This window comes from Eleutherodactylus coqui, chromosome 7 (assembly GCF_035609145.1).
Source record: "Eleutherodactylus coqui strain aEleCoq1 chromosome 7, aEleCoq1.hap1, whole genome shotgun sequence".
Lineage (NCBI taxonomy): Eukaryota > Metazoa > Chordata > Amphibia > Anura > Eleutherodactylidae > Eleutherodactylus > Eleutherodactylus coqui.
In genome coordinates this window covers 166,053,105-166,065,056 of record NC_089843.1, presented here as the reverse complement: position 1 = coordinate 166,065,056, position 11,952 = coordinate 166,053,105, and the positions used below count along the sequence as shown (strand labels likewise).

At 42.0% G+C, this 11,952-nt stretch overlaps 1 protein-coding gene across 1 annotated transcript in view; it reads right to left on the bottom strand.

Annotated features, from left to right (window-relative positions):
* Positions 1-8,252: 8,252 nt before the first annotated feature.
* The window catches only part of SLC39A8 (solute carrier family 39 member 8), a 37,013-nt gene continuing 33,313 nt past the window's right edge, over positions 8,253-11,952 (bottom strand). Inside the window, exon 8 of the mRNA XM_066573967.1 lies at positions 8,253-9,437. Within this exon, the coding sequence (XP_066430064.1) occupies positions 9,288-9,437 (150 nt within the window). The 3' untranslated portion in view covers positions 8,253-9,287. The remainder of the gene's footprint in view (positions 9,438-11,952) is intronic.

Below are 11,952 nucleotides of genomic sequence, written 5' to 3'. Positions count from 1 at the left end.
ACTTTGTAATATACATCGTGCATTAATTATGAGCCATACAGAAGTTATTCACTTACCTGTTCCGTTGCTGGCGTCCTCGTCTCCATGGATCCGTCTAAAATTGGCTCTTCTGGCGATTTTAGACGCGCTTGCGCTGTGCGGTCTTCTCCCTTCTGAATGGGGCCGCTCGTGCCGGAGAGCTGCTCCTCGTAGCTCCGCCCCGTCACGTGTGCCGATTCCAGCCAATCAGGAGGCTGGAATCGGCAATGGACCTCACAGTGAAGATCCCGGCGGCCATCTTACTAAGGTAAGTAAGAAGAAGGAAGAAGTCGCCGCAGCGCGGGGATTCGGGTAAGTACTACCTGGTTTTTTTTTTTAACACATGCATCGGGTTTGTCTCGCGCCGAACGGGGGGCCTATTGAATAAAAAAAAAAATGTTTCGGCGTGAGACAACCCCTTTAAAGTGTTTAGTTTTCCATGACATTATCCTGTTGCTCTGATATTGTAATCACTCACTTATATAAATGTTACAATCACACATAGAAAGTTTAATTCCATTCCTCAACTCATTCTAGGTGCTTAATTTTTTAGACAGTGAGAGTATAAGTACAGATATTTGTAGATATAATAAGTTCTACTGGTCAGCAGATGTCGCTGTTGTGGAACTAGTTGGTGCTGCATTTAGCGTCTGCAGCTTTTTCTGGGTGTAGTAAATCAATTTGGCCACGAGATGTCCTTGGTAGGCTTTTTCATACTCCAGTTGACCTGTTATAAAGCGCTGGATGTCGCTCAGACAACGGTATCATTTTTCTAGATGTAATAAACCCGTTTGGCCACAAGATGTCCTACGTCCTTGTTCAGTGAAAAGTTTCAGAAATCACTTTGAAGTGTAATTGACTTTTAATAGTTTCTAAATCCAATCAATTTCTCTTCTCTTTATTATCTCATATCTATTATAAACTGGTACATTAATGTGATCAGAGGAGGTAAGAGAAATGTTTTTTTTCTTGTTTACGGCTTAAAGTTACAATGGCACATTACTACATGTTTAAAGGGAACCTGTCACCTCCCTAAAGCACCATAAATTTACTTTTAGTGTTATTAAGGGAGGTGCCAGGGAGTCGGGTGATCATACTCAAAGAGTGGTCATAAATAGCTGCACATCCAAGTGGAAGAATGTATGAAGTAGGGTACCACAAGGCTCTGTCCTAGGCCCAGTGTTGTTCAACATTTTTATAAATGATCCGGAGGAGGGAACTGAGGGGAAACTGATAAAATTTGCCGACGACACAAAACTAGGAGGGATAGCTACACTAGGGAAGAGAGGGAGAATATTTAAAAAGGTCTAGAAAAGCTTGAACAGTGGGCGGCAACTAACAGAATGGTATTTAACAAGGATGAATGTAAAGTCCTACATCTGGGCAAGAAAAATGAAGAAGGCACATATAGAATGGGAGGAATTGGGCTAAGCAGCACATGTGAAAAAGACTTGGGTATACTAATAAATCATAGACTGAACATGAGTCAACAATGTGATGCAGCAGTCAAAAAGGAAAAACAGAATTCTGGGATGTATTAAGAGAAGCATAGAGTCTAGATCACGTGAGGTAATTATCCCCCTGTACTCTTCCTTAGTAAGACCTCATCTGGAATACTGTGTCCAGTTCTGGGCACCCCACTCTAAAAAAGACATAGACAAACTAGAGCAAGTTCAGAGAAGAGCTACCAAGATGGTGAACGGTCTGCAAATCATGTCCTATGAAGAACAGTTAAAGGATCTGGGAATGTTTAGCTTGCAAGTAAGAAGGCTGAGAGAAGATTTAATAGCGGTCTACAAATATCTGAAGGGCTGTCACAGTGCAGAGGGATCAGCCCTATTCTCATTTGCACAAGGAAAGACTAGAAGCAATGGGATGAAACTGAAAGGGAGGAGACACAAATTAGATATTAGACAGTGATGGTGATAAATGAGTGGAACAGGTTACCACGGGAGGTGGTGAGTTCTCCTTCAATGGAAGTGTTCAAACAAAGACTGGACAGACATCGGTCTGGGATGATTTAGTGATCCTGCACTGAGCAGGGGGTTGGACCAGATGACCCTGGAGGTCCCTTCCAACTCTACCATTTTATCATTCTATGATTTCTGATACTCACCTGCTACCTGGTTTCAGCTGCTGAAATCCACACACTGGCTGAACATCTGACTCTTTTTAGATTCCCTTGTGTGCACTCTCCCATAGACTTGTAAAAGTCAGCATGCGCACAGGGTTCTGAAAATAGTCACATTTTTGGCCAGCGTGCGGACTTTAGCGGGAAGCAGAAAGCCTCCCTCACACAGACGTTCGCAGAAACGCAGCAATATGCCAGCCAAGGTTGCTGAAAAAAAAAATCCAATACTCACCTAGCTGGTGCCGTCCAGGTCCCTGGCTCTGATCTCTAACGCTGGTCTAGTCTTCCACATTGTGCTCCATGGTTGAGGATGTACCTGCAGACCATACACAACTACATTGTGTACGGGCTGCAGGTACCCGTGTCATCGCTAAGCGAAGGCGTGGGAAATACAAACAAAAAAAAGGTCTACTGCGCATGACCGTCTATGTGAGTAGGCAGTTATGCGCAGTAAATTACGCGGCCGTATGCAGCGCCACGGCCAGGCTCACAGCTGGGATCCGCTGCGGGCCTCCGCAAGCTGATTCGACATACGGCTGTGTGAGACCGGCGTTTTTCAGACCGCTACCTGTAATACCTATTTTACAAGAAGCCCCGGGAACGCTCGCCTTCCTGCAGTTCCAGGAGCAGCTTGTTGAACGCCTTCTGTGTGAGACCGCCGCACCTCATCAAGCTTACAGAGACTCACAGTGCGCCACTTTACACCCCATACCTGCCGCTGAGGTCAAGAAATACCCCCCAAAAAGGATGAGAGGAGGAGGGATACCAGATTTTATTGCCCCATGTACCCATCCCAACCAGGCCCCCGTAATTACCCGTCTTCGAAAAACCCACACAGTTTATATTATTACTTTCATCTAAGATTTGGGGAAGGCCAAAAAGGGCGCGGAGTTGGAGGAGGGGGATTATTTTTAAGGAGTCAATTTTTTTTCCGCATAAGTGTGCAATGGGGCCTGGAATTCATCCAGTTGTGCCCTGCAATCCAACGGATGTTCCCTCCATTATAGGCCTTGCCTTGTGTCTTGTAAGTAGATTAGGGCCACAATGGGTATGTTTCTGAACATGGGACAAATGGGGGGATCCATTTGGGGGTAAACGTCTTCATTCCTATGTACACTGTACAGAAAAAACTGTTTTTAAATTGACACAATTGCCAAAAAAAATGAAAATTGTAATTTTTTCCTTCTGCTTTGATTAGATTCATTCAAATACTGTGGGGTCAAAATATGCAGTACACCCCTAGATGAATTCGTTAAGTGGTCTAGTTTTGAAAGCGGGGTCATTTGTGGGGGTTCTTTATTGTTTTGGCTGTTCAATGGCTCTACAATTGGGCAATGGGGCCTGGAATTAATTCAGTTGTACCCTGAAATCCAATGGGTGTTCCTACCATTATTGGAACGTGTCCTCTAAGTAGACTGGGGCCACAATGGGTATTTTCTGAATACGGCACAAACAGTGGGATCCATTTTGGGGTGAAAGTCTTCATTTATATGTGTGCTGTACAAAGAAAACAGTTTTTAAATTGACACAATTGCCAAAAAAATTTATTCAAAAAATTGTAGGGTAAAAATTCTCAGTAGACCCATAGATAAATTTGTTAAGGGGTCTAGTTTTAAAAATGGGATCATTTGTGGGGGTTCTCTATGGTTTCTGTTCTGAAAGACACCGACTACTCCTTTCATTTTGGGCCTCTTTGTGCATCCAGACATAAGGTTAGGGCCACAATGGGTATGTCTCTGAACACGGGACAAACAGGGGTATCCATTTTGGGGTGCAAGTCTTCATTCATGTGTGTGCTGTACAAAAAAAATGACAGAATTGCCAAAAAAAAAAAACTCGTAATTTTTTCCTTCTGCTTTGCCTAAATTCATTCAAAAACTGTGGGGTCAAAATGGGCAGTACACCCCTAGATAAATTCATTGAGGGGTCTAGTTTTTAAAATGGGTAATTTGTGGGGGTATCTATCATTTTGGTCGCTCAACAGCTCTACAAGTGTGCTATGGGGCATAAAAGACCTTTAAGCAAAATTTATTTTCTGAAAGCCACCGGTTGCTCCTTTCATTTTGGGCCCCATTGTGCATCCAGACATTAGATTAGGGCCACAATGGGTATGTCTCTGAACACGGGAGAAACAGGGGTATCCATTTTTGGGTGAAAGTCTTCATTCATTTGTGTGCTGTACAAATGAAGCTGTTTCTAAAATGACAGAATTGCCAAAAAAACGAATTCTTTCCTTCTGCTTTGCTTAAATTCATTCAAAAACTGTGGGATAAAAATATGCAGTACACCCCTAAATGAATTTGTTAAGGGGTATAGTTTTCAAAATGGGGTCATTTGTCAGGGTTCTCTATGGTTTTGGCCGCTCAAGGGTTTAACAAGTGGGCAATGGTGCATAAAAGGCCTTCAAGCAAAATCTATGTCTAAAAGTCACGACTACTCCTTTCATTTTGGGCTCCGTTGTGCAGCCAGACATAACATTAGGGCCATAATGGGTATATTTCTGAAAAAAGGACAAACAGGGGTATCCATTTTGGGGTGCAAGTCTTCATTCATATATGTGTGCTGTTAAAAAAACTGTTTTTAAATTGCCAGAATTGCCAAAAAAAGGAAAATCACAATTTTTTTACTTCTGCTTTTCTTAAATTCATTCAAAAACTGTGAGGTCAAAATGGGCAGTAAACCCCTAGATAAATTCGTTAAGGGGTCTAGTTTTCAAAAATGGGTAATTTGTGGGGGTTTTCAATGGTTTTGGCTACTCAAGAGCTCTACAAGTGGGCTATAGGGCCCAAAAGGCCTTCAAGCAAAATTTCTGTTTTGAAAGACACCGATTACTCCATTCATTTTGGGCCCCGTTGTGCATCCAGACATAAGATTAGGGCCACAATGGGTATATTTCTGAATACAGGACAAACGGGGGTATCTATTTTGGGGTGTCCATCCTCATTTTCATGTGCACTATAGAAAACAAATATGTCTTTAAAATGACATATTTGCAAAAATATGAAATTTTATTTTTTCTCCTCTAAATTGCAATAATCCCTGAAAAAAACTGTGGGTTCAAAATACTCCTGACCCCCCTCAGTGAATACATTAAGGGGTGTAGTTTTTAAAATGGGGTCATTTGTGGGGGTATCTATCATTCTGACACCTATGAGCCTTTGTAATCTTGGCTTGGTGCAGGAAAACAAAGTGTTCCTCAAAATGCTAAAAAGTAATGTTACATTTGTACGTCTCCTAAATGGTTAAAACAAAAACGAAAGTTTTTCAACCGTGCATTCAGAATAAAGTGAACAGATGGAAATATATATCTTAGCAAAATTTATACAGTATGTTTGCACATTTTTGAGATATTAACAGTTGAAAATGTGAAAAAATGACAATTTTTTCAAAATTTTCCCAATATTGGCACTTTTAATAAATATACACAAGTTCTAACGGTCTATTTTTACCACCTAAATGAAGTACAATATGTGGCAAAAAAACTATGTCAGAATCACTTGGATATGCATAGCCTTTACGGTGTTATAATATGTTAAGTGACACGTCAGATTTCAAACATTTGGCTCCGTCACTAAGGCGCAAACAGGCTTTGTCACTAAGGGGTTAATGCACCCCAAGACTTTATTTGCTTTTGCAGCAGCTAACTGACATTGATTTCTCCAGTTAAGGCTACAATCCACTAGTACCTCCAGGTCTTTTTCCATATCACCTTTTCCTAGCAGTGCCCCATTAAGTGTATATTGGTGACATCCGTTTCTGCTGCCCATGTGCATAACCTTACATTTATCAACATTGACCTTCATTTGCCATTTTTCTGCCTAAGCCCCCAGCTTATCTAGGTCCATTTGTAGCCGTACATTGTCCTCCTTTGTATTAATTATCTTGTATAATTTTGTATCATCTGCATTTGTATCATTGATAAATATATTGAACAGAATGGGGCCTAATACTGAGCCCTGTGGCACCCCACTAGCAACGGTGGCCCAATCAGAGTACGAACCATTTATTACCGCTGTTGGCAGATTCAATCTGCTAAATCTATCACTGGTTGATCCAATGAAAGTGTATCTTCCATCACTTCACATTAAGCTAGGCCTAATGAAAAACTTTGTCATGGTTATGGATCATAATGGAAATGGTTTCCAGTATCTGAAGGACATGTTTGGAAATAACAAAGCCAAACTAAAAGCAGGAAATTGGAAATCCACAATTTAATGTGTGATGACGCATTCAGATCCAAATTGAGCACGCTTGAACCAGCCGCTTGGGATGCATTTGTGCTATTTGTGCAAACGTTTCTTGGCATCCATTGGGCTTACAACCATGCTGAACGTGTGAGCAACATGTTAGCAGCGTATCAGTGACTCGGCTGACGAATGTCGCTCAAAATTTATTTCTTACATTCTCATCTGGATTTTTTCCCTACAAATTTGGGTGGCATGAGTGATAAACACGGGGAGAGATTCCACCAGGATACTGCCACCATGGAGAAAAGATATTGAGGCCATTTCTGTTACAGTACTAGTGGGGTGCATAGGTACGCACGGCGCGGGGCTCCCTGACTCTCACCCACGCCAATGTCCCTTCCTGGAGATAGCCCTGAAGGTGGACAAGTCCAGGCCGCCAACTCTGACCCTACGCTGCCTAGTGGCAGGACAGGAAGGAACTGACAGGCTAGGCAGATGGAATAACCAACAGGAAAGAACACCACAGAACACAGGCAGAGCTGGATCGGGACAAGGTAACTTCCACTAGAGCAGGACCGAGGTCAAACACACAGAGGACGGAACCAATAACTGGCATCTGCTATCAGCAGCTGCCAGACTATATTTAGGAGTCTTCGCCCCTAAGGTGGAGACCAATCAAGCCAACTGACCGGAGCTCCCAGCCAGCCACTATAACTCACAGAGACAGAGCGCGCGCGCCTCTCACAGGAGGAATACACACGCGCACGGCCGCGCGTGCCAAATGCCATGCCCGCACACCGGAGCACGGCGCCGCCGCTCGCCGACCCGAACAAGGGCGCAACGTCATCGCAGGACGCTGTGGCAAACCATGGCACTGCACCCAGGGTCCCAAGTTTTTGTGAACAAATTTTTGTAATCTCTCAACTTTGAAGCACATTTGTAACAAACAGAATAGGAGTTTCTTGTGTCTGTATGAATAGTCAATGATACTGTGTATAACGTCAGAACCTGATGTCCTAGGCAAAATCCGACAATAGATTTGGTTTAGTACAGGACACATGAAACACCCCAAGTAGTGGTCCAGTGTTATTACAGTTCATCGCCCAAGTGATCACAAAAGTCTTTGTGGGACTTGATTAATCATTGTATAGATTTCTTTTTAGACTACAGTTTTTCTTGTAACCGGAGCTGGTATAGCAGACTCTATACCATGGCCAGATTCCAAAGAGATCAGAAGGTCCATTTGCTCAGGGGTCTCCAACACCCAATTCCCCCCAACCCTTCCCAGACATTCCTAGCTGCACAACATAGGAGTTTGAATTCCCTTTCAAAATCTGGTTATAAGAAATGTGTGAAAGACCTTAAAGTGATATCAATCTATCATTTTAGATTGACTTTCCACATAAACCCAAATCAAACAAGATGAAACAACTAAGGGTACATTCACGCTTGCGCTGGGGATTCCACTTTCCTTCTTTGTTCGGGGAGCAGGAAAGGGGACTCCTAGCGGATGAACAGTTCCGTATCTGGACGGAAGCGTACAGCGCAAGGTGGACCCCATTTATTATAATGGGGTCCGGACGCTTTCCGTCAAGCTGTCTTGATTTTGGGACAGAAGAAAAAGCACTGCAATCGCTTTTTCTTCCGTTTTTTGCAGCCGGATATGTGATGGAACCTCCAGCGAGAAGTTCCGAAGCAGATGTGAAACCACCCTATATATGCATTTGAAAAAAAAAAATTGTATTTAACCCCTTCCTGACCTTATAAAAAATATATGTCATGTGGTCCTGAAAGGTTTATGGATCTGGCCACACCACTACACACTAGGTGAGATGTAAGCTTTGTACCTTACCATTTAAAAGGACGTATACCACTCCCGTATATTCTGATTTCATCAACAAAAAACAATGAAATAAAACAATTGTTAAACACTTTAATTGACTTGTTTGAATTCATACAAATATTTTAAAAAAAAATATTTTGATGCAGTACCAACTTTATAGTTTTCCACATTAACATAGTGAATTCCCATAGTCTTTTATTAGTCCTATCGCTTTCAAGTGCAACCAAGAAAAAAATATAAAATGTTGGGGGCACAAAACAGAAAACATAAGCAGTGACCAAAAAACATTTTTTTATAAAAAAAAAAAAAAAGAAAGTTAAGACATGAGCTCATTCATTGATTCTCTAACGGAATGAAGAGGCAATACCATTACTGTATATGTGTCGTATATTGTAACACCATTGGCTCACTATAAGGGCTTCTTCACACGATCGTATTTCCGCATGTTTTTGTGTGTGTAAAATATATGCATGCACAACACAGAGAAAAGAACCCGTTCATTTCAATGGGTTCGGTCTCATGAGCGTGTTGTGCTCGCGTAGAAAAAAATAAGACTTGCTTCATCTTTCTGCGTATTGCACAGTAAAGGCCCCCATAGAAGTCTATGTGAGGTCCGCAAATACGCAAGGGGAAGCAGGTAAAAAAACACATCTGGACCTCATTGGGTTAAATAGCCTTTTAATCCATGGAAGGGGAGAGTAGCGCTTGTGTGAACTTGCCCTGTGTGCGCAAAAAATATAGTACATAGCACAGACATGTGCACAGATCAACCTCATCAGCCTCGTTGATGTGCCAATATATCGCGCTGAGGAGAGTTTTTGCGCATACGCTCATGTGAAGCCGCCCTAACACTGTACAGGTAATGCCTGGTGCACTCAATAAATATACATATAAATATTTGCTTCTCTTAAAGCAGCAGCCGTTTGATATTCACGCCTTGAATCTGATTGTCAAGTTTTTGGATTTTGCCTTCTTCGTGGCCTTTAATCCAAGTGTGCTTAAACTTTGATCATTCATCCTCACTTGTTGAGGTTTGAATAAAGAGAAGGTAAAAGGTATCTTCGTGTTCTATCTTCCTAGGTATTTCTAGCCAGTACAACAATTCATATTATCCCAGTTTGATTTCTCCTGCATACACTGTTATTAATAGAATGATTGCAAATCCAGACAGCAGACCAGCATTCTGAATGCTAAAATACACCATATCTGTTCTCCTCCCTTTTATCTTGTCTTTGAGCATTTCATTCATTTCAGGAAACTGAAAGACAGAATAAATAAGTATATAAATGTATTTTTATAAAAACTATGAACCACATTTGCATACCATCATCGTAACACGGGGCTACATGGAGACTTATGTAGCATGACTTTATACACGGGGTGGACAAAAATATGAAAACACCATAGGAAATGCATGGGAGTTTGACCATTAGCACTGAGCTTCCTGCTTGGCTGAGAACTTTCCCGCCAAATTTGTGTTTTCTTCACCTCTTGCCCTGCTCTGGGTGGTTTGTGGAGCCAGCTAGTAACAGCAACTGAGTGTCTCAAACCACTGACCAATGGAACCTTGTTGCTTGGCCAGATGTTTACTTCTGCCCGGCAGCATCGGTGTCATATTACCTGCACTTAAAATCGGTCTCTACATGTCTTATTGAAATATGATTTATAATCCCATGTAAATTAAGGCATGAATTTTGTATGGTGTTTCCGTATTTTTGTCCACTCCCCGGCCAGTTGGCTGGTATAGCCTATTTCAGAATGTCTTCATGTAATTCCAGCCTGAAAAGATCACAGAAATCTATTCTATCCTTCAAAAAGAACCAGTCTATATTTTCCCTAGGAGAGTTTAAATGGGTTGTCCGAGTTATGTCTAGAGCATCTCAATGGGTCCCCTGTGGTGTAAAATAACAAAGCAGCAAATACGCACCTCTCCCTGCACCCTGCCGGCAACTTTGGTTCTCTGCCATGTTGTTTGTTTACAGGCTGCAGTCAGCATGTGACATCCTGTAAACCTGCTGCTGCAGCCAATGACAGTGCTCTGTGATTATGTGCAGCAGCTTACTTGAAGGCAGCTCAGGCTGACTACAGCCTGTAAAGATGACCCAGTAGGAAGACCTGGAGCCACCGGTGGGGGGCAACCGAGTAGAGGTGAGTATCAGCTGCTTTGTTATTTTACACCACAGTGGACCCATTGAGATGCCATTTACATAATTCAGACAACCCCTTTAAGGGAAGAGAGAAGTCCATTGTACCTGTTATAAGGAGCTAATTTTTAGCCAATCACATGGCGAATAAGAAATCTTACTACATGATTGGTAAAAACGCTTTGCATGACAAGACGTGTGCCGTTAATCTCTGCCTGGTATTTACCAGTAACATGTAATGCTGCAAGAACTGGCAAACCTAGCCCCCAGATTTCTGCCACAGATTTGCATTTTGAAAAGCTGTGAATCCATGCGCACATTTAACCCATTCAGTAATCAATATAATAGAAGAGAAGCAGCATCCACGGATCTTTATCTCAATACTTTAATTATCCAGCATAAAACAATGTTTCAACCTTATAAAGGTCTTTGTCAAGTCTTTGGAACTTGACAAAGACCTTTATAAGGTTGAAACGTTGCTGCTTCTCTTCTATTATATTGATTTCTGCTCCTTCCGGTTCAAGTGGATCCAGGACTGGCAAAGAAGCGCGCATTTTGTTTGCCCGGTTATTTCCTCCCTCTCTATATTGAGGTTTGGCGTGTGCTGTCGTCTCCCGTTCTCTGGTGGTTTAACCCATTCAGTGGGGAAAATCTGCATCAAATGACAACTGGGTCAAAAATTGATATGTCAATTCTTCTTTCTCTGTACCACAGTTTTGAAATCCGTGTGCAAAATATATGTTGCCAAATGAACTATGTAGCTAATTCCCATAAAAAATATTGGGACAGGAAACAGCGTGGATTATGATTCCGAAACATATGATTATGTTTTATTGTGCTGCATGAACAAGGCCTAATTTCCTGCCCCATTATTAGGGTTCAAGTGTTTACCCTCACTAATATCAACATATTTTATATGATAATATAAATTAGTGCACCATACTCATGTTGCAAAATGTAGGCATAGGTACATGATATAGGGGGTTAATTTAAACATTGTTATGAATTAAGAAGTTGAGCCACAGAACTGTGGCAACATTACCCAAATCCCCCCCCCCCCCCCCCCTCCGATACTCCCTAAGAGGAAACCTGTCAACAGATTCATGCTGCCCGAACCGCAGGACCACAGCATGAACCTAGGCCTGGCATGTACGTCCTATTCTTAAATGCTGCAGCAGTTCAGAATAAACATACTTTGAAGATTCACTCCGAATGGGGCTTGGAGTCATGGGGACAGTCCACGCTGACCTGTCCCCACCCAGATCATCTAGACCACATGTGTCAAACTCAACCAAATATAATTTCTATTTTTTCCAGCTGTGCACCGTACGACTGATCCTTCAGTCATGGACAGAGGTTATTGCTATATTATAGAGTATATCATTCGAGTCGTATAATAATAATCTCTGTCCATGACTCAAAGAGCATTCGTACCATGCACAGCTGGAAGAGAAGAAATGATATTCAGCCTGCGGGCTATGAGTGTAACATCCCTGACTTAGAGTGATTGCTGTCTACCTGTCTGTGTGAAGGGAGAGAGCTGTCACTTTAGATGTCACCAAATGAGCAATATCTCTTCTCCTTTTGGTTTGGACTTGACTTCAGGGGTATGGGGAGTAAATATTCCCT